Here is a 22,350-nt window from a genome sequence, read left to right as displayed (position 1 = left end):
GAAATAAGAATACATTGTGTACAACTAGGTAATAGTATTGTCCTAAATATCATGAAGGCTGCTTTTAAATGCTGCTTACAGGCTGATATTATCAGACCTACAACTTAAGTTATGGAAGTTTAAAAATTCCCAAGGTCCTGGGAAATACCCAGAACACCATAAGATGAGCCCTTCATAATGTTCGGTAAGTATCTCGACAGATCTGTAATTACATTTGGGTGAACACTCATTTCAACAATGCAGATGACAATCCACCTGCACCATCTACTCATCCAACACCATCATTCATTACAGATCAACAGGTCTCTGTTACCATAGTCTAATTAAGCATAAAAAGACTCAAAAAGTACTCAATGAAGTAATGATGGTTCTGAAAAAAAATAAAAGCACCTCCTCTATAAAGAGCTTTACCATTATATTCCATATCAGAGACTCAATGAGATAAATGTTTATGAATATATACATTAATTAATTCAACAAACATTTGCTATGTGGCAGGCATTATGTTAAGTGCCATGCTCAAAGCAAGGGCTTAGCAATTTAAGCACTCACCTCAAGTTCATTTTCATCAAAAATAGCCAAAAGGTTTTCAGGTACTAATTCATTCAGGCCTGAAACAGAATAGTCAAACTCAAGTAAAATTTACAAAACTGCTAACAAGGTTCTTTAGCTTTCAAACCAAAAGAGCAGACAATAGCTTACCTTTCAAAAAATGTTCCACTTCTTCTTTAATTTGGCTGGCCAGTCTGTATTGTGCCAACAAATTTAGGTAGAAAGTTTTATTTGAGTTGGTGACAGGGACTTGAGCTCCCCCATTCATGAGCTCTACAACCTGAAATGGGAATGAAACTTGGGGAATGGTAAAAAACAGTGATGTTCTCCAAAAACTCAACCACTGTACTTCACTACAAGTTCTCAATGTCCCTCAAGCTCGCTTCTTAATATACTTCTTCATGCCCAACCAACCTCATTATTTCTGTGTTATAGCAATGGGTCTTTCTATGAATTGCATCTCTGAGTGTGTTTCCTTGTCTGGTTGCAGTACAGAGATAGCACTGCAGAAAGGATGCCTCAACCTTTCAGTAGTCGAATATTTAATCACCACTGACCTTACATGGTTATATAGTCTACAGGCCAGAAAGAAAGGCAGCTAGGTGGTCAGAGGACTGAGAGTCAGGTGTAGAGCCTGGGGGAGGCAGAGAGAGGAGGAGTCTGGGTTCAAATCTGGCCTCAGACACTTTCTAGCTATGTGACCTTGGGCAAGTGACTTAACCCCCATTGCCTAGGCTTTATCACTCCTCTGCCTTGGAACCAATATACAATATTGATTCTAAGAAATAAAGTAAGGGTTTTTTTTAAAAATCACAGAAAGGAAAAGTGATAGATGGTCTATAGAATTCTGCTACTTCAAACTATAGAATAGAAGGAGTTCCCAGAGAGGGGATAGTTGCTTTCCTAAACTATTCTGTACTCTTTTCTCCAAAAAAGGTATAGAGATAGGAATAAAACTTGGAGTGAGGAAGCACAGGTTCTCACCCCAACTATGCCACTAAGTAACAGTGGGACCAAAGGCAAGTCTCAGTTTCTTATTCTATAAAGGTGAGATGAGATGATTTCTAAGATTCTTTCTAGTCCTAAGATTTCAGGATGCCTATCTCCACACTGTGTCTCTTTTCCCTAGAGGGGTACAGCAAGGCTATACTAATGGGTAAAAGGAGTAATTTTTTTCAATAACTTAATGGCTAGATTCGAGTCTCCTTTTTTGCTATAAGTCTAAGAAAGAAGCTCCAATTCTATTATACTAGTATAAAGAAGGGATTTAGGCTTTTCCTGTCTCTCACCTTATCCAGCTGCCCTGATTTGTTGTATTTCTCTTCTGCAAAAACCAGTTCCATCTCACTCATGTCATTGTTGAGAATGAAACACACCTTTGATTTATAAAACTCTGGATCATCGGTTTCGAAGTACTGAAAAGGAAAAAAGACAGAGAAAAGAATATAAATGCTCTTCAACAAATATAGAACAAAAATTTAAAAAGACTATAAATTGCTATTCAACAAAAGTGAGATTGGAGGAAGTCCATCCTTTTCACTTCCCCATTTCTAGGGATAAGCTTAGATAGGCTCTAGAATGAATTTATGTTTTCTAATCTTAACTGGACTCTTCCTGCTGCATGGTATTCCCTTTATTCTTCCCTGGAATGACTTTACAGTTTCAATTCTTCCCTTACCTCCTAAAACCTTCTATAATCTTCCTCCCACCTCATCTCACAACACACAGATGAAGACTTCACTATCTCCTTCTTCAAACCTTCTCTCATGAAAACAAGGCCCTTCTTGTCAAAGAAAACCCCTCTACATGCATCCTTAATCCCATCTCATTTCCCCTAGAAGACTGTCCTTCTATCACAAACTTCAATTTCTCCCTATCTCCTCACTCCTTCACTACTGCCTACAAACGTGTCTCTCTCCTTTGTCCATAAAAATACCTCATTTGCTAGCTGTCATTCTACATATCGCATTGCCTCATCTCATATAAAATTTCCTGAAAAAGCTACAATTGGTGCTTCTACTTCCTCTGGATTCTAAACTAATTGCAACCTGGCTTCCAAATTCAATATTCAACTAAAGCTGCTCTTTCCAAATTATCTCTTATTTGCAAAATATGATGGCCTTTTCTCAACACTTAACCTCTCTGCAATCTTTGAAACTATTCTTCTCTCCTCATCCTTTTCTCCTGAATACTCATTTTAAGTTTTTGTGACACTGCTCTCTCCTGGTTTCTTCCCTCTCTGACTTGTTATCTGGTGCAGGGCCTTCCTGCAGATCATATCATAAACCATGGTTGTACCTCAAGGGTTTGGCCTGGGTCCTCTTATAGTCTATACTGTCTCCCTCAGTGACCTCATTAGCAATGATGGGTTCAATTACCATTTCTATACAATTAATTTCCAGGTCTATACCTCCTACTTTTTCTCTTGAGTTCCAGTCAACAACTGCTTTTTCAGTATCTCAAACTAGATGTTTCAGAGGTATTTCAAACTGACCGTGTCCAAAACAGTCATCTCTCTCTCCAACCCTCCTTTCTCCTAAATTTCCATCTTACTATAGAGAGTATCACCATCCTTCCAGTCATTATCACTAAATCAGGGCATAATTCTCACTCACGCTACATATCCAATCTAAGTCTTTGTCATTTCCACCTTCAAAAGATCTCTCATATACATCCCCATATATATGCCCTGAATGCAGAGTTTCATCACCTAAGTCTGGACTACTGAAATAGCTTTCCCAAATGGTATGAGATTAAAGATGCATGTAAAAGAGTTTTCCTTGACAAGAAGGATGTTGTCTTCATGAGAAGGGGTATGAAGCAGGAGAGAGTGAGGTCTTCGTCTGAGTAATATCAGATGGAAAGAGAAGAGAAGAATAGAAGGCTTAAGGAGATAAGGGAAGAAATGATATAGACCCTAAACAATCACCCTAGTGCAAATATCAATAATATAGAAATAGGTCTTGATCAATGACACATGTAAAACCCAGTGGAATTGCACACCAGTTATGGGAGGGGGGAGGTGAGGGAAAGAACATGAATCTTGTAACCATAGAAAAATATTCTAAATGAATTAATTAAATAACATTTTCCAAATTAAACAAACAAAAAAGAGAAATGAAACCATAGTTGTCTTCCTATGTCAAGTCTCTCCCCATTTCTGTCCACCTTCCACTTAGATGCCAAAGTAATTTTTCCTAAAGCAAAAGTCTGACTGTGTCACTCTCCTGTACTCATATTCCAGTGGATCCCGCTAACCTCCAGAATCAAATATAAAATTCTGTACATAGCTTTCAAAATCCTTCACAATCTGATCCTAGTCTTCATACACTTTACTTTCCACCTCCACTCATTCTACAATCCAGAAACACTGGCCTTTCTGCTTTTCCTTACAGAGGACACAATCCATCTTCCAACTATGCCTTTTCATTGGCTGTCTCCCATATCTAAAATGCTCTCCTTTCTCATCTCTGCTTATGAGCTTTCCTGACTTAATTCAAGCTCAAAGTTCAAGACATAAATGAGCTCCCTAAGTAAAATATGTCATGGCCAGATGGATTTTCGAGCAAATTCTACCAAACATTTAAGGAACAATTAATTCCAGTTTTATAAACTGTTTAGAAAAAATAGGTCTAGGAGAAGTTCTACCAAATTCTTTAGAAAACTTGTAAGGGAATCAATTTAAAAAAAAATACAAAAAGAAGCAACCTAATAGTACCAGATTTCAAACTATATGACAAAGCAGAAATCATCAAAACAACCTGGTACTGGCTAAGAAACAGAATGGTAGATCAGTGGAATAGATTAGGTACATAATTCACAGTAGTAAATGACCATAATAAACTAGTTTTTGATAAACCCTAAGATCTAAGCTTTGGAGGCAAGAATTCACCAACTGACAAAAATTTCTGGGAAAACTGGAAAGCAGTTGGCAAACACAAGGTACATAAAGGGTGATATCATAAGTAAATTAGGGGAGCATGAAAAAATATTTCTGTCAGATCTATGAATAAGAGAGTGATCTATGATCAAACAAAAGATAGAGAAGATCATAGAAAATAATTTTTATTACATGAAATTAAAAAGGGTTTTGCACAAACAAAATTAATGTAGCCAAATTCAAAAGAAAGCAAAAAACTGGGGCAAAAAATTTATAGCAAGTTTCTCTAAGAAAGGTCTAATTTCTCAAATATATAGAGAACTGAATCATATCTATACAAATAAGAGCCATTCCTCAACTGATAAATGATCAAATAATATGAACAGGCAGCTTTTAGATGAAATCAAAGCTATCAAGTGTCAGTAAAAAATGCTCTAAATCACTAATAATTGGAGAAATGCACATTAAAACAACTTTGAGTTATCACCTTACACCCATCAGATTGGCTAACATGACAGAAAAGGAAAATAACTTGTAAGGAATGTGGAAAAATTGAGGCACTAATGCTCTGTTGGTGGAGCTGTGAACTCATCCAACCATTCTGGAGAATAATTTGGAATCAATGCCCAAAGGGTTACAAAATTATGCAAAACTTTTGACCCATAAGTACCACTCCTAGGTCTATACCTAAAAAGATCAAAGGAATAGGAAAAAGAGGTATAAGTACAAAAATATATATAGCAGTTCTTTTTTCAGTAACAAAGAATTAGAAACTGAGGGAATTCCCATCAATTAGAGAATGGCTAAACAAACTGTGATATGATTATCATGGAATACTATTGTATAAGAAATGATGAGCAGGAATGGCTGAACAAACTGTGGTATATGTTGGTGATGGAGTACTATTGTGCTAAAAGGAATAATAAAGTGGAGAAGTTCCATGGAGACTGGAACAACCTCCAGGAAGTGATGCAGAGCGAGAGGAGCAGAACCAGGAGAACATTGTACACAGAGACTAATACACTGTGGTATAATCGAACGTAATGGACTTCTCCATTAGTGGCGGTGTAATGTCCCTGAACAACTTGCAGGGATCCAGGAGAAAAAAACACCATTCATAAGCAAAGGATAAACTATGGGAGTGGAAACACCGAGGAAAAGCAACTGCCTGAATACAGAGGTTGAGGGGACATGACAGAGGACAGACTCTAAATGAACACTCTAGTGCAAATACTATCAACAAAGCAATGGGTTCAAATCAAGAAAACATCTAATGCCCAGTGGACTTACGCATCGGCTATGGGGGGGTGGGAGGGAGGAAAAGAAAATGATCTTTAACGAATAATGCTTGGAAATGATCAAATAAAATATATTTAAAAAAAAAAGAAATGATGAGCAAGCTGATTTTAGGAAAACTTGGGAAGACTTATATGAGCTGATGGAAAAAGAAATCAGAGAACATAATACATATAATACAATAGCAATATTGTAACAACTGTGAAAGGCCTAGCTACTCTGATGAATATAATGATCCATAATTCCAAAGGACTCATGATAAAAAAGGCTTTCTACCTCTGAATGAAGAACTTATGATCACTCTGAGTGCAGACTGAAGCAAACTGTTGTCACTTAGTTTTTCTTGCTTTTTTTTTCTTTCACACAACTTAGCTAATGTAGAAATGTGTTTTGCATGACTTCATATGTATAAAGGGTAGGGGAAAGGTAAAAGTGAAGGAATTCAAAAGTTAAAATAAAAACTTTTTAAGTTAAAAAAAGATCTTATTACTTGCCTTCTTAAGATGCTGTCATTACTGTCCATCTTTTGTCAGTTAAACTCATTCTGTACTTCTCACTTCTAGTTCCCTTGTAATTTGGCTTCTGGTTCCACAAGACAGTTAGATTTGACCCAAATCTCTCTCCTAAGAGCCAGTCCAACAGTACTAGTGACCTACTTTACATCTTTACCAGTATGACCCACAAGTATCTTGAACACAAACAAATCCAAAGCAGAACATATCCTCTTCCTCTCTAAACCAGTCCATTCTCCAAACTTCCTATTTCTCTTGAGAACACCATTATTCCTCTAGTTATTTGGACTCACAATTTTCAAGTCCTCCCTTTCATCCTTCATATCCAATCCATTACTCAATCTTGTCAATTCTCCATCCATGAATTCTCTTGTGTCCACTTCCATAACCACTATCTTACCTCAGGCTTTCCCAAGGATTATCACAGAACTTCGTAACCAGACTCTCCCTTTTCCAAACCATATTTCATAGAACTACCAAAATAATCTTCTGAAAAACACAGGTCTCATTATGTCACTGACCTGGCTCAAGCATCTTCCATGGCTTCCTATAAACTCTAGGATAAAAGAACCTCTCGCTTGGCCTTTAAAGTCTTTTTATAATATGATTTCAGAACACCTTTCCAAATATTTTGCATTACTATCCTTTACATAATTTTTATTCTGCATTGCCTATTTGCCATTCTCTGAATCAGGCAATTCCTAGCTTACTTCCTTGTGTTTGCCCACACTGTCTCATATACCTAGAAGTTGATTCCCTTCCCCTCTTTCTTACAATACCTTGCTTCCTTGAAACTCAGCTTGGTTTTCACCTCCTATTGCAGTGTTGGCTAACCAATGACATCCTATGGGCACCTGCACTGCCCTTCCCTCCACCCCCACTCCCAGGGATCATTACTAAAAAGGCAGAAGGACTTGGGCAGAGCTGATCCCCTCCCCCTCTCCACAGAGCCTGAAGACATTTTTTCACACACCCCCACCCCTCTGCCCAGCAGCCCAATGAGAGGTAAGGTGGGTGACTCACAGGCAGCAGAGCTAAAGGGGAGCAGAGTGCTCAAGCTAATCCCCAGCCACACTGTACACTCACTAAGGGATTCCTCACTTTACCCGCCCTTTCACCCAGCAGCCCAATGGGAGCACTTTCTCCCTCCCCTGTGGGGTAAGGTTGGGGGGAGGGGGTGCATCCAGCACTTGGTGGGAGGGTGGGACACAGCATTGGGTCTGAGGGGTGGGGTGTGGGTGGGGTCTGGCACTCCATCTCCAAAAGATTCACCATCACTGACCAATGGGAAGCCTTTCCTAGACTTTTTAAGTTGTTAGTGTTCCTACTCTGTTCAAATTATCTTGTATTTAATTACCTGTTAACATGTCACATCACCCAACTAAAAAAAAAAACAGCTTCTTGAAGGCATGGATTTTGATTCTTAAATTTGTCTTTATATCTCCAATAGCTAGCATGATGCCTTACTCATAGGAAGTGCTTACTACATGTTAAACTGAATCAAATCAAATAGAAGCCTGGAGCTTTATTGTGGAGAACATTCACCCAGGTATGTTACCTTATAGTGCATCCGAAGTCCTATGATTTGAGCCAGGAAAGAACGAGTAAAACGAGCTCGTACCAGTTGCTTGTAAGCTCCTCCTAAAGATGATTCATAGAGACACTTGCCTACAAGCCGTCCTGCAAACTCATATACCTTTAGCCGGAGATGTGGAGGTCGGTTAGGATTTGGATGTACCTGTCAAAAGAAAAGAGATTTCAGCGACCCTGACCCTCAATCTCAGACGAAGAGTGATTCTAAAGAAGAAAGAACTGTATAACAACTAAAAAGCTCTCAATATTATCAAAGTCTTTTAGTAACTTAGGCCTTTTAGTCACTTTTGTAATTCAACATAAAAGCATACCTTCCTCCTTTCTTAGTAGACAAAGGGAATAATAGGTGTTGAATATTGAATATAATTCTGAACTTGGCTGATAGGTTATTTACTTTTACTAAACTTTTAAAAAGATTTTGTTAACTATTTACCTATCTGAGCAGAAGGTTATAAACTGAAAAATGTATATAATATAAAAGCAAAAGCTATAAATTTTTTAAGCTAACAGAAGATCAAAGTTAAGTCTTTCCCTTATTTACAAAACTAAAGAACTAAGAATGTGTAATATTATATATACCATCAAACATGGCTGTTTGGTTTAACTGAAATGCTGAGCTTTTTTTCTTTTTTTTATCCTTTGTTTATAAGAAATAGCTTGCTGGGGAGGAAATATGGGAAGTCAAAAATACAGGTGTTTGGCTCAATAAAATGAGAGCTAAGCATAGAGATAGAAGGTCCTGGGGTCAAATCTGGCCTCAGACACTTCCTAGCTTAGTGACCTGGGGCAAGTCACTTAATCTCCAATGTATTTACTATTCTTCTGTCTTGGAACCAATATACATTATTGATTCTAAATTAGAAGCTAAAGGTTTTTTGTTTTGTTTTTTTTAATGACATAATGAAAAAGGTAGTAAAAATTTTTTTTTAATTTTGAAAAACATAGTGAAGGTTACAAAGATCAAACATTTTAAATCAATTCTTCTTAGCAATTTACAGCTGAATGCTTACCTTGAATCTTTCCCTAAACAAAAAAGGTAACTATAATACTTGCTAAATATTAATTCTAATCCCTTGAATTCTAACAGTTAAAGTCTAATTCTATGCTACTGGGAGCAAGAATGTAAGTTACAGAATAAAGTATCCTCTAAGAAGAGATTATAGAATAGAATAATATCAATTATAACAATATCAGGTAATAGTAGTAATGGTAATGATAGCAATAGCATTTTTTTCACTTCAATGAGTTATCTGGTAGCAAATAAAATTCTTTCCATTTTAGAGATGCTGACACTAAAGACAAAGAAAATGGAAACAGCCTGATTAATTCACACATTCAATCAACATCAAGATCAAGAAAAGAACTTTGGGCTTTAGTTGACCAAATCAAATATTGTTGGCTTCACTGTTCAATGCACAGCTCTTGCCTCTACCCCACCACAGAAAGACACAGACTCACCAGAGCTTGGTTGTTGTCACTGAATCGAGTGAAAAGCTGATTGGTGGTGTCAAACAATGCTCGGCAAGTTAGCTCAAACCATTCACGTCGAGGGCCTCCCCAATCCAGAGCTGAATAATAAAACAAAGAAAAATAATTCTGGGCCTATAGTGACTTAATTTTTTTTTTTGCTTTGTTCTATTTCTTATCCTTCTCATCTTTTCCCACCTCTTCCCTTCCCACCCCCTCCTAACACACATACACACACAGAATTAAAATACAAAGGTTTATGAAACTTTGCCCCATCTTTGGAATAACAATTATTCCAGCCAATGAACTGTGCCCCCTAGTGTACATACTCAGAAACACAAAGAACTAGAGGCAGTTCATTTCTCTTTGCCTTCCAGGAAATAAAAACTTTAGGCTCCAAACTTTTTATCTCTCTTCTTTTCACTCTCTCTCATATTCATGCCCTTTAAGCTCTATCCTGCCATCTGAACCCAGAATGCTATTGCTCACTGCCTATTCTTTTCCCTCAAGAGGGAAAAAAGGGGCATCCCAAAGATGGATAAGAAAATAAAACACCCTATGCCCAAAGGGCACTCAAAGACTGTCTGCCCTTTGATCCAGTCATAGCACTGCTGGGTTTGTACCTCAAAGAAATAATAAGGAAAAAAGACCTGTACAAGAATATCCATAGCTGCGCTCTTTGTGGTGGCAAAAAATTGGAAAATGGGGGGGTGTCCATAGATTGGGGAATGGCTGAACAAATTGTGGTATATGTTGGTGATGGAATACTATTGTGTTCAAAGGAATAATAAAGTGGAGGAATTCCATGTGAACTAGAATGACCTCCAGTAATTGATGCAGAATGAAAGGAGCAGAACCAGGAGAACATTGTACACAGAGCCCAATATTACCTTGAAACGCTGTTCAACTCTTAACCCTGCCACCTTGCTTCCAGATTTACCTACTTCAGGAGAACCATTACATAACTGTGAAACATTAGTGTCCATGGCAGAAAAGCCTCGAGATAATCTCTTGGACACTCCCTTAGACAATGCAGATCTGATTTTATTTACCGATGGTTCCTCTTTTATGAGGGATGGCATACGTTACACTGGAGCTGCCGTAGTCTCAGAATTTGCCACTGAATGGTCAGCTTCACTACCTTCTAACATTAGCGCTCAAGGAGCAGAACTCATAGCTCTAAAACAAGCTTGTATAATTGCCAAGGATAAAAAGGCAACAATTTATACGGATTCTAGATATGCTTTTGGCATTTGTCACTCAGTCGGGATGCTATGGCTCCAGAGAAGATTTTTAACCTCAGCTGGAAAATCCATAGCTAATGCAGAAATTATTAATGAAGTTCTTTCTGCTCTCAAACTGCCTAAAGCCCTAGCTGTAGTTCATTGCTCTGCCCATACAGGTGGCTCTGACCCTGTCTCTAGAGGAAATGACCGAGCAGATGCCATTGCAAAACTAGCAGCCATAGAAGGACCTGGATTAATTTTAACATTAAGAACCACTGATAATTTAAATTTATCACTTTCCTATAATGAAAAGGAAGTGGAAAAATGGAAACAAAAATTTAAAGCAAAACAAATTAATGGAGTATGAGTGTCATCTGAAGGAAAACCCCTGCTCCCTAGAAGTTTCTATAACCAAATTTGCCAATCTATTCATAAAAACGGTCATTTTGGCACCCAGGGCATCGTGGACTCTGTCAAGAGAGTATGGATAGCCCCTGGTATAACTACTATCGCCTCTAAAGTATGTTCAGCCTGCCCTATCGGCCAGGCATATAACCAACATGCATATCGTGGAAAAGCCTTTGGGGGACGTCCTCTGGCTTACACACCTTTTGAACATCTACAGATAGATTTCATAACGATGCCAAAGGCTGGACGTTATAAATTTTGTCTAGTAATTGTAGATCAACTAACCAGATGGCTGGAAGCATTTCTTACAACCCGAGCCACAGCAGATTTTGTTGCAAAGATACTTTTAAAAGAAATTATTCCTCGTTTTGGCCTGCCAGCACGTATTGACTCCAATAGAGGGAGTCATTTTACCGATTCTGTCTTAAACCAAATATATTCTTGCTTGGGGATAACTCCAAAATTCCATGTTCCATATCACCCCCAGAGCTCAGGCCAAGTGGAGAGGATGAATAAAGAACTTAAGACTATGATTGGCAAATTATGCACTGAGACCCATTTAAAATGGCCTGAAATTCTCCCTCTGGCCCTATTTTATCTTAGAAGCAGGCCTAGAGGAGACTTACATATTTCACCATTTGAGATGCTTTTTGGACATCCGCCTATACAGGCTAAGCCTTTCTCCCCGGCTTATACATCGCTATTAGGGGGAGATATTACTATTGCTTCCTATATACAGGAGTTACAGCACAAACTACGTGAACTTCATGAATCCGGAGCTGCAGTACAAGCCGGACCATTAGACTTTTCTCTGCATGACCTGAACCCAGGAGATAAAGTTTATATCAAGAATTTCAAGCGAACTGGAGCAACTCAACCTTCATGGGAAGGACCATTCCAAATATTATTAACTACTCCAACATCTATAAAGATTGGAGAAAGAGACTCTTGGATTCACTGCTCACATGTGAAGAAAGCATCTTCTGCTGAGACTGATTGACTCTATCCTATCATATGAATTGTGACTCTATCTTATCATATGAATTGGAGATAATAATCCATAGACAAATGGATGCTGTTTTTTTTCAAGAATATATTGAATTACTGATTTTTTCTTATTTTTCTTATTTCTTTTCTTTTATTTTTTGATCAGAATATTTGATTTTTTTCTCATTTTTTGTACTGAAGGTACACATAATTAATATTAATATTATTTTTCCCTGCAGTAATACAAGTTAATATATATACTCTTGCTATAATATCAATATATGCCTAAAAGCTTTAAACTATGGGAACCTGCCATTTATTGATAAAATATTATAGGACTGTGATTAATGTTTGTGTCTGATTCCAGGAAAAGGGATAAAAACAAGGAGCACAGACTAAACCTGAATAGTGCCAATAGAGCACACAAGAAATATTAAAGTGAGACTCGAGGTTGCGACGCTTAACTTATGTTTAAGTCGTAGGACTTCCTTGTATCTACACTCTTTACGAAGTACTCAAACAAGTACAAAGCTTGACTATCATGCTAGCTCCCTATATCCCTGAAGGAAAAAAAAATCAGACAAGGAAATGACATTTCCCCATCAAAATAGAATTCTTTTCTTCTTATATTATGGCAACTTCCTGTAGTCTTGGCTACAAATGGCTAAGTGAAATATTACTGCATTCTGTCCTACATACTTGTGGGATAGAAATTACTTTAAACTGGACCTATACAAGGCATATTTTGAATTTTTCTTATGTTTTTTATTATTTTTCTATTCTTTTGATAATTGACACATACACCCCCATAACTGAACATTACATTCTGAGCTAAACTTGATATATATTTTTTTAATACTTACTTCAGGGGGGATTGTATTTTAATTTAAAATCTAAGAATTTTTATTTTTGAATTTTTTTTTGTTTGAGATTGTATTTTTATAAAAATCCAAGAATTTTGTTTAAGATTTTACAGTTATAAAAAATTCAAAGATTTTGATTCTGTTTGAGAAAAGATCTTCAAGAAAGAAGCTTGAAACTTTTATATCCAGAGAATGAACTGTTGCAGAAAGATGCCGAAAACCTACACTTCATCAAGAAGATCAAGAATGAACTTTGGATGTGATTGATTGGACTGAACTTTTGATTGAACATTTATTGTAACTGTACACATTTATGCCAAAAGGGACTGCCCCTAATTTGGCTTTCTGTCAATGCGCCTAGCAAAACACTGGTTTTGCTTTCTTTTCTTTTCTATTTCCTCTCTCACTATTCTAATTTCTCTTAGAAAATTGAATATTGTGTATATCTTTAGTTAGAAGTGAATTTAGAACTACAAAATGATTATGTTAAATGATCAATGGGGAGACTAGTCTCCCAATGATCATCAGGGGGGATTGTAAACCTTAAAATTTCTTAGACTTATAAATGTTGGAAATTTCACCATTAGGAAATTTCATACTTAAAAAATTTCCTATTGATAGTGGGAACTCTATTGGAATGTGAACCCCATTGGCATGGGAGGTTCCTCATCCTCCCTTCTTAATATTACTTTAGGACAGAAACCTTTTGCTAAACAATGGAAAGGGCTTTGACTTATGCTTAAGCATAGAACAGGAATTTCTTTGAGTCATGATTGGTTTTAGAATTGATACAATAGAGATACTTGGAATGACAGAACCAGGTCTTGGAAAATACAATTTCCACCCCACTCAGTCCTAACAGGATTTAGGAAGGGCTGCAGCAAAGGATCAAGATTTAATTATTGAGAATATGACCTTCAACAGACATGTGCAAAGCCACAGACCTCTGGGCGGTCCTGGGTTAAGCTAGAGCCACCATTGGCACAGGGAAGACATGGACAGTGATTGGTAGATGTGAGAACTGAGGGGAAGGAACTTGGATGGTTTCCTTAAAGATAGAGGGGTCTGAGGACTGAGGTGGTTGGTTGGAGAGGTGGTGCTTTGAGAGTCAGCTCTGAAGGAAGCTGGAGGTGGAGGCCCCTGAGACTGTTTCTCCATTTTGGTCACGTGAGTAATAGGGACTGATCTCCTTTCTTTGCCCCAGCTATCTAAGGGCTTGGGCCTTTTGGCCCAGCCTAAACAGAAGGGGTATTTAAGCCCTATTCCCTTCTCTCCCCTTTCTCTCTCCCTCTCTCTCTCTATCTCTAATACCTTTCTTCATCCTGTTTGTAATTAAACTCCATAAAAGGTTGACTGCTGACTTGAGTTTTCATTTAGGAATTACATAGCTGAATTCCTTGGTGACCTTAAATTAATATATATCAGTCTTTTAAAGTGATTTCCTTGTCACATCTATCAGTGGCAATGCAGTGATCCTGAACAACCTGGAGGAATCTACAAGAAAAAACTATCCACATTCAGAGGAAAAACCTTGGGAGTAGAAACACAGAAGAAAAACAACTGCTTGATTACATGTCTTGGGGATATGGTTGGGGATGTAGACTCTAAATGATCATCCCAGTGCAAACACCAACAATATGGAAATAGGTTTTGATCAAGGACATATGTAAAACCCAGTGGAATTGTGCATCAGCTACGGGGAGGGGTGAGGGGAGAGAAGGGAGGGAAAGAATATGATTCTTGTAACCAAGGAATAATGTTCTAAATTGATTAAATAACTTACAATGAAAAATATAAAAAATTTTAAAAATTAAAAAAAAAAAACAACACCCAAGTCACCTTCTTCATCCTGGAAAATTACTTCAAAATTCTTACTCCAATCTGAGATGGAGAAATTCCGAGTGGCTTTCAGAGACTGGAGGGCAATGAGAAAGAGAAAAGTACCAACATATTGGCATATCAGAAATGCTGAAGTCAAAAGTAAGATAGTGCCTATTCAAACCCAATGAAGATGCTGACCCTCAGAAGAAATGTCATAAGAGGAAGTGAGCTAATTTAATAACATCTCACATATACAAAGCATAAAGCTTCAAAGTAAACAGATTTTTAAAACAATATTAAAATATCTTTCCATAGGAAGGAAAGGATAGAGGTTACCACTTCAACTTTACTGATAGGTAAACTGAGGCCCAGAGAAGTGAACAATTGATAAAAATTGCTCAAGTCACTAAAATAACCAAAGATGACCTCTGCTTTCTAGCTGGACCTCTTCTTTATGCACAAGACAACTTTCTCTAGACACAGTACTTGGGGCAAGAGAAGGAATGAGGCCATAGCAAGAACACAGAGGAGAAAAAGGGACTTTCTCCTGGGCTATCCAGAGCCAAGCATTCATAGTTTCTGAACAGAAGCCAAATCTACCCATTCTAGGGGAATGTATGAATTATGTTAATGTCTGTGCAATTGAGAAAGACAAATTAGATATTCTTTCTCTTATTAAACATCATTAAAAGAGAAATAATTTCCTTTTAATCCAACAAAAATTCTTTTCATCTATTAACAAGTAGTTTATTTCCTTAACAATTTTAATTACATCCTCCTGTCCTATATTTATATAGGATTTCTTAAAAGCTCTTTTTACTTCGTTATCCAGTCTAGTTCCTTTACCACTATGCTCCAAAGAAAGCATTTTGAGCAATAAATAAGGAAAAGAGTCTTAATACATTCAGAAGCCTGAAAGGGTCTTCAATATTTTTAGAGAAATAAAACATTACTTACAGACTCCAACAGGGTGTGTCTGCTGACCTTCAGTGTAACCTTTGAGTGTGGTCTTTTCATGTGCACCTGCCGAAGCTCTCTCTGGAAGAAGTTCACCTTGTCCTGAAAGGTCTCTGAGCCTCCTGCGAAGCAGAAAGACCCTAGTAGTCACAATTTCATTACAGAGTGTGTCTGACAGATCCAGTAGTAACCCTTCCCTCCTCATTAAGAATCCCAGACAACTTTACCTATGTTTTTATGGAGAGAACGGATGAAAGTGGCTGCTAAGATGTTCCTTTCCTTACAGCTAAGCTCTACAGGAGGCTGGATCCCATCATCAACTATTAGTGTGAGCAGCTTATGCACAGGGTCAGGTCCATGGTATGAAAACTATAAGGAAGGGGAAAAAACCACATAAATTCAATGTCAGAATTGTTAATCTGCCCAATCAACCCAGCAAAACCCCTCAGGCCTCAAGCTGGCCACATCAAAGAAAGTCTAGTGCAAAGCACCAAAGCAGAATGAGTCTACAGCAAGCACCACTCCTACAAAACATTGCTTTGAGGTCTCATGAAAACCCAAGTTCAAAATAATTTTCATCCAACAGGTTTTCAAGAACAGAATTTGATAACCAAAAGCAGGGATAGCTCCATATACTTCTACTAGTAAACAACAGAAAATGAAGAGGGTTTAAAGTTGATCTTGAAGGTCCCTTTCAGTCCTAGGATTACAGACGAAGGATTTTGAGGAAAACAGCAGATGAGTCTAGCTGCCATGAGTTAGCAAAGAAAAAGTTTGTTTAAATTACTTAGGGGAAGCTTACTTTTAACACAATGGCCCATTCCAACTTCTGGGCAAAATCTTATGATTTCTTTGAGTCTATACTGGGAAGAGAGTAAAGGGATATATATGTATATAAATGCTGAGTCTATGGATTGCTATTCAACGCAGAATAAGTAAACAAGATAAAAGTTTGAGGGGCAAACTCTAGCACTAACATTTTGTAGTGCGAGAATATTTTGATTTGCTATTAATTCCTGTGGGGCATTCCTTTCTATAATTTACATATACCTGATGTTATTTAATAGAGATGATATTCTTACATTTGGCAGCAGATTCTACTTAGAGTGAAAACCTCCAGAACCATCAAGAAACTCTCCCAGGAAAAGAGGGAAAGAAGGTTGAGATAGGCATAGTGGTGTATAGCATGTAATCCTTGTTACTGTGGGAGTCTGGCTGAGGCTCAATGATCTCCCGAGCTCAAAAGTTCAGAATTGCAGTAGGCTAAGCTGTCCACACTAAGTTCAGCATCAATATGGGCATCAGGGGGAAAGAGATGTCAAGGGAAGGTGTAACAAGAAATTGTCTAAGGAAGGATAAATTGGCCCAAATTAAGAACAGAGCATGTCAAAGCTACAATGCCAGTCACAGAAGGACTGAGCTAGTACAGTGGCCCTGCACTTCCAACTCAGGACAAGACAGGGAAATTCAATCTTAAGAAAAAAGAAAAAAAAATTCATTCAATATGTAAAAACACAAAGTTCATCCTACCTTTGTCCCAGGGCATACTCTAAAGGTGTAGAGGCGCCAAGGAATGATTTTCAGGTAGAATTCTTTCACTGAGAGTTGCTGGGGCACCAAGAAAACAGAAAAGAAATAAAACAAAAGTAAATTTTTTTTAATGGTCACTGGAATATAAGTTTGTTTTTAACCACATTTCTTATTGCAATATTGCTCAAGGTTCAAAATTGAGAAATCTTTCAGTTTAAATCCCTACTCTTCTTCCTACTACTTATATAAATTTCTATGACAAATCACTTAAACTTCACCCTCACCCTCCCAGAGTCTGTATCCATCAGTCCTCAAATGAGAGTTAGACTAGATGGTCTCTCTTTTCTTTTTCAGCACTAAATCCCTTCTTTTAAAAATGAGAATCTGTGAATTGAGAACCTGAGCACAGCCGTCTCCTTCTCTTCCTTTTAAGTTGGGCAGAAACTCTTTTACCTCCTAGGAATCAGCCCTATAGCCTACAACAATCTTCCCTAATTGAATATCAGCTGGGATAGAGGAAGGCTAGCTTGAAAACAACCTCTACATTTTTTCTTCAAAGAGGAAAAAGAGAAAAATATCCCTCATACAAGGATACAGCTGGGCCCCCTTGATATAATTTCCAACAGAGGGGGGGGAGGGGGGACATGATGCAAGAAGTAAAAAACCTCCAAGTGGGGGCTATTTGAGTGTTCATTAGGCCAGAGCTTTAACTGATAAAAGATCTTTAACTGTCAAAAAACAAGAGAATGTTAAGAAGTCCAAAATTTAGTATGGGTCACAAAGAAAGAGGGACTCCAGGTCTGTAAGGAGGAGTTTGCATGGTTTCTCATTTATATAAGTCTTGAATTCATAAACAAAATCCATATATTTAAAAAGGACTCCTTAACAGATAGCATCTCTTTGGAAGTTTCATGTTCTCATCCCTGCCAAATTATCTTTACTCCAATCCCTCCAGCCAGGAAAAGAGGGAGAATCACTTGTCACACACTGAGAGGTCATAAAATTCTACCCTTAATCAACTTGTTTCGATACAGCACAAGGTGCCAGCTAGAATTTTAGCTCTAGTGAGAAAATTCCAACAGTTAAAGACAGCTTTCTCAAAAGCTGCCAGAGCCCATGTCTTTGAAAAATATACCCCAGGAATAGCAAAAAACATATGGAGGCAGGTTATAATTTAAAACATCTTGCCTTGATCTAGTCCAGCCAGTCTAGATTATCAAAAATTAGAATATCACAAGTGTATGTTCAACTTCTATCTAGTGTTTTTCTGCTTTTCTGGAATGTTAGAAGCCAAATACCCTGTTCCAGTTCTAGTGGAGTAGATTAAACTCAGTTAAGCTATAGTAACAAGCACCATAAATATTCAAGTACAAACAGAGGAATTTAAAAGCAAAAATGAAAGATGCTTTTACCTTGGGTGATACATAGCAGTACACCTTTTTGGGTTTTTTCACCTTCTCAGGGGTCTGGCTGTCAGAGGGTGAATCTTCATCCTCCTCCTCAGTGGCAGTAGAAGGACGGCGTTGGGAAGAGCTCATGTGCATGGGTGGGAGATGCCACTGGGGGTTGGCACAGTTAGTGGCATTATAAAGATAAGCCTCAAAGTAAATACTGACTCCTGAGGTGGATACATTGCGTTCTACAATGTTCTTCTCATCCTCTGAAAGGCATGTAAGGAAAAAAAAAAGACTTAAAATAGGATTCATTAGAGAAACATATAGTAGATAGCTAGAGAGATACAAACAAATTAAATGGCAATATCGATTGATATCTGGAGCTAAGTAGAAGCCAAAGCCATATCTAGAAAACCCAAGGTCTAGGGAGAGATTTCAGGGAATTGTAAATTTGTTTTTTAAATACACTGATAAGTATATTTCAAGATAATTGGTTTCCTTTGTAATACTGTATTTTATTTTATGCATTAAAAAAAATTTTTTTTGAGGAGTCTATAAGCTTTGCCAAAATGTCAACTGTTCATATTACCAAACACAAGGTCAAGAACCTCTGCTCAAAACTAAGGAGGGCTCAGAGATCTAATAAAAATTTCAGGTAGTCAATCAAAGCAAAGGAAAAATGGATAAAACAGGACAAATACAAAATCTCTTCAACTCACCACTTAGGACAATTACATCAAATTCACCATTGCTAATTGGCTGATTTTGGTATGAAATGCAGGCATGGAAGCATCCCCGGGAATGCAAGGTGAGTCTAAGGAACACCTGGCATGTCTGTCTTTTGGATGTTACCGATTTCTCAAATGAGACATCAGTACTTTCTTCTTCTGAAGGACCAAGCTACAAAGAGAGATAAAATATCACTTAGTATAAGAAGAGGACAGGAAATGGGGAGAGAAAAGGAGATTGACTGAAAACAAAAGGACTTTAACTTCACACAGGAAAAGGAGAGCTCACCTCATGAATAGACACACTGTAATTGTGTTCATCAACTAAAGACACAGAATTGTTGGTAGGATTGTCATACTCATCTCGAGGGACTATCTGAAGGGTGTGCTGTTGCCCACAGGTCAGAACAAGAGTAGAGAAATGGCACACAATTTTAGTCTTGGAAGGAACCACCATCCCTAGAACAAAGAGGACAGGATCTGACATTCAGAGAGATGCTGAAACAGATGCTTCTTCACAGTACAAAGAGTTGCTTTGAACAGTGTTCTAAAAAGGTTCCCCATCCCCAGGGACAAACAACACATTTAAATTTCAGCATGAAAGGAAACAAAGAGACTGACTTATACGGCGAATTCTGGATTCTTATAAATATAAATCCTTTATCAATTCAAACACAAAGGGAAGGGACTTGAAAAGGGAATTCAAATTTTGTAGCCGAGTCCCACTTCTACTCTGTACTAGTTTCCCAGTGAGAACTTTTCAATGAGGTGGAAGCAAGATTAAAATGATGAAAGAAAATAAAAAGCCATGCACTGTCTTTCCCTCCTCCACTCTCATATCCTAGTAATGAAGTAGATTGCAAGAAAATAGTGTTTTCACCTTGAGAATTTTGTGTACACATGGGGGTCTCCAAGTGAGGGCATTCTTACTAAAGGTTGTTATAATGAAATAGTTACAAAGCTAGCTCCAAACGGGAAGGTAAATAAAAGTACCTTCATTCTTAGGGTCTTGGCCCTTGTTACAAGAGTAAGGAAATCAGTTACTAGCTACCATGGCTAAAGTACCAAAACCTAATTAAGTTCCATTTCTAGGTTTAACCCTAAAAAGGTATATATCTTTACTCTGTAGCTATTAGACTGGCTAATCCCAAAGGGATCCCAAAAATCTCAAAAAGATGCCACTACAGTGCATATGGAACAAGTGTCATTTCCAAAAATTTAAGCAAAATATATGTTGAATATTAGGGACAGATTCCACATTTCTGAGAATTTCAAGCAGAGAAAAAAGATCTAGTCATTTATGAAATATGTGCAAAGGATATGTCAAATATAACTGGAAACAAAAGGAGATTCAATTCTTAGAAAACTAAAGCTTCTGAAACACTTACTATGGATGGGTTCCTCCAATAAGGGGAAAACAGAGGAGAGGATAGAACTATTTACTTGGAATGGTTTCAAACTACAAAATACTTTTAAATCCATCTTGGCTCTCCTACCCCTGATATCTTACCAGGCTGAAAAATTTTGTAGTAGGGACTATAAGCCACACTTAAGCCATCAAGTTTCACTGTGATTTCATAGCGACCAGCCTTGCGAACAGTAAAGGCCACTTTTACAACATTGGAATTGGGTTCCTGAAGGACTTCCTGGGTTACTGGAATATCCACTGCTAGCTCAACATGGGAGATGTGAACTCGTAATCCCACAGGCCGATGAGCAGGGAAGGGCTGTCCATTCTTGTAAAATAACTGCATGGGAGAAATAAAAGGCATCCGTTAATTCCCTTAGAAAGAATACTAGTGCCCTATGGCCAAAGTGAACAAATTCATTTTGTAGGGAGAAAACAGGTATGTATTTGAAATCACTATCCAAACCTGCAGTCCATCTTATTCAAAGTGTTACAAGGAGAAATAACTCTCTCTCTCTCTCTCTCTCTCTCTCTCTCTCTCTCTCTCTCTCTCTATATATATATATATATATATATATATATATATATATATACACACATATCAAAGTTTAAAGAAAGTAAACTTATATCTGTGCATAAGCAGAAGTAAACTGTGTCAATGTGCCACTGAATCAAGTCCCACATTTCTGAATAACTTGTCTTATTAGAAATTTCTCCTCTGGTTATTACCACTGACTCAAATTTTAAAACCAACTACCTTGGTTCACTGGTATTGAGTGCAATGCAGGCAACTCCAGGAAAACAGAAGCAACTACTTCTATTACCAAACAGTTTCAACTTTAGCTTCAGCTTTTCAGGCCAAACCTGAGTGCTATGATATTTGGGCTGAACAAATTACAGTAAAGATGTTCTGGCTGTGTTGGGTATGTGTATGTGTGTGTGTGTGAGTGTGACAGTTTTCATTTTCTGAAAAGGCATTGTTTATAATTCCTCAAAGACAAATGTACCATTGGAACAAAAATAATATAATAGACTCTAGTGCTTAAATTTTAATCCTACCCAAATTCTTGGGGTGGGAGGACAAGGGAAGATAATAGTTGTATATCAGTCCAACACCACCCACAGGCAGAAGCAGGCTCTGCAAAAGCAAGCCACTAGAAATCCCAATGGGTGTGGAGACAGAAACATTCCCTTACATGCACTCGGAAGGCCATGCTATGGCCCACCTCATAGGGGTCCTTCCAATCCCAGGAGACTTTGCAGGACCGGGGGTCCAGGTAATTTCCTCGCACGTAGTCATAAATAGTCCGGTCCCCTCTGCGCTCCCGGTTTTCATTCTGGAGGAAGCTGACTACTCGTGCGGCAAGCTCAAAGAAGAACTTAATTGTGAAGAAGAAGGCAACCACAGATACTGTGATTCCACCTATGTGGAGAGAGAACAGATATATCACCTACCAGCTACAGTTCAGTGTTTCTCTATTAAGAATATGGGAAAGGAGGCCAGGAGTCTTTGAAAGGGAACAGAAAGCCTTCCCAAACATAGTCTATGGGACTAGGGATTTGGCATCAGAAGACTTAGGTTAGACTCCTGGTTCTGCTGTGTATTACTGGTATGAAGTGGATTAAGTCACTTAACTTCTCTGGGCCTCAGGTTCCTCTTCTGTAAAATGAGAGAGTAAAATGAGCTAGATGACCTCTAGGGCTCCTTCCTGCTCTAAATCTATACTC

At 37.8% G+C, this 22,350-nt stretch overlaps 1 protein-coding gene across 14 annotated transcripts in view; it reads right to left on the bottom strand.

Annotated features, from left to right (window-relative positions):
- Positions 1–22,350, bottom strand: part of AREL1 (apoptosis resistant E3 ubiquitin protein ligase 1) — a 55,123-nt gene that overhangs the window by 6,516 nt on the left and 26,257 nt on the right. For 7 of the 14 annotated variants that reach the window (XM_007472817.3, XM_056820819.1, XM_056820820.1 and 4 more), the window contains 14 exons: positions 21,849–22,045; positions 20,725–20,962; positions 19,504–19,673; positions 19,206–19,386; positions 18,505–18,752; positions 17,093–17,170; positions 15,790–15,931; positions 15,563–15,684; positions 14,624–14,699; positions 9,292–9,401; positions 7,799–7,978; positions 1,842–1,967; positions 703–832; positions 553–611 (listed from right to left, as the gene is read on the bottom strand). In XM_007472817.3, coding sequence (XP_007472879.1) covers positions 553–611; positions 703–832; positions 1,842–1,967; positions 7,799–7,978; positions 9,292–9,401; positions 14,624–14,699; positions 15,563–15,684; positions 15,790–15,931; positions 17,093–17,170; positions 18,505–18,752; positions 19,206–19,386; positions 19,504–19,673; positions 20,725–20,962; positions 21,849–22,045 — 2,057 coding nt within the window. Of the gene's footprint in view, positions 1–552; positions 612–702; positions 833–1,841; positions 1,968–7,798; positions 7,979–9,291; positions 9,402–14,623; positions 14,700–15,562; positions 15,685–15,789; positions 15,932–17,092; positions 17,171–18,504; positions 18,753–19,205; positions 19,387–19,503; positions 19,674–20,724; positions 20,963–21,818; positions 22,046–22,350 lie in introns of all 14 variants that reach the window. The other 7 variants (XM_007472815.3, XM_001367963.4, XM_007472813.3 and 4 more) reach the window with 1 other exon arrangement.

This window comes from Monodelphis domestica, chromosome 1, assembly GCF_027887165.1.
Source record: "Monodelphis domestica isolate mMonDom1 chromosome 1, mMonDom1.pri, whole genome shotgun sequence".
NCBI lineage: Eukaryota > Metazoa > Chordata > Mammalia > Didelphimorphia > Didelphidae > Monodelphis > Monodelphis domestica.
The sequence above is the reverse complement of the archived record's forward strand: the minus strand, read 5'-3'. Positions and strand labels throughout refer to the sequence as shown.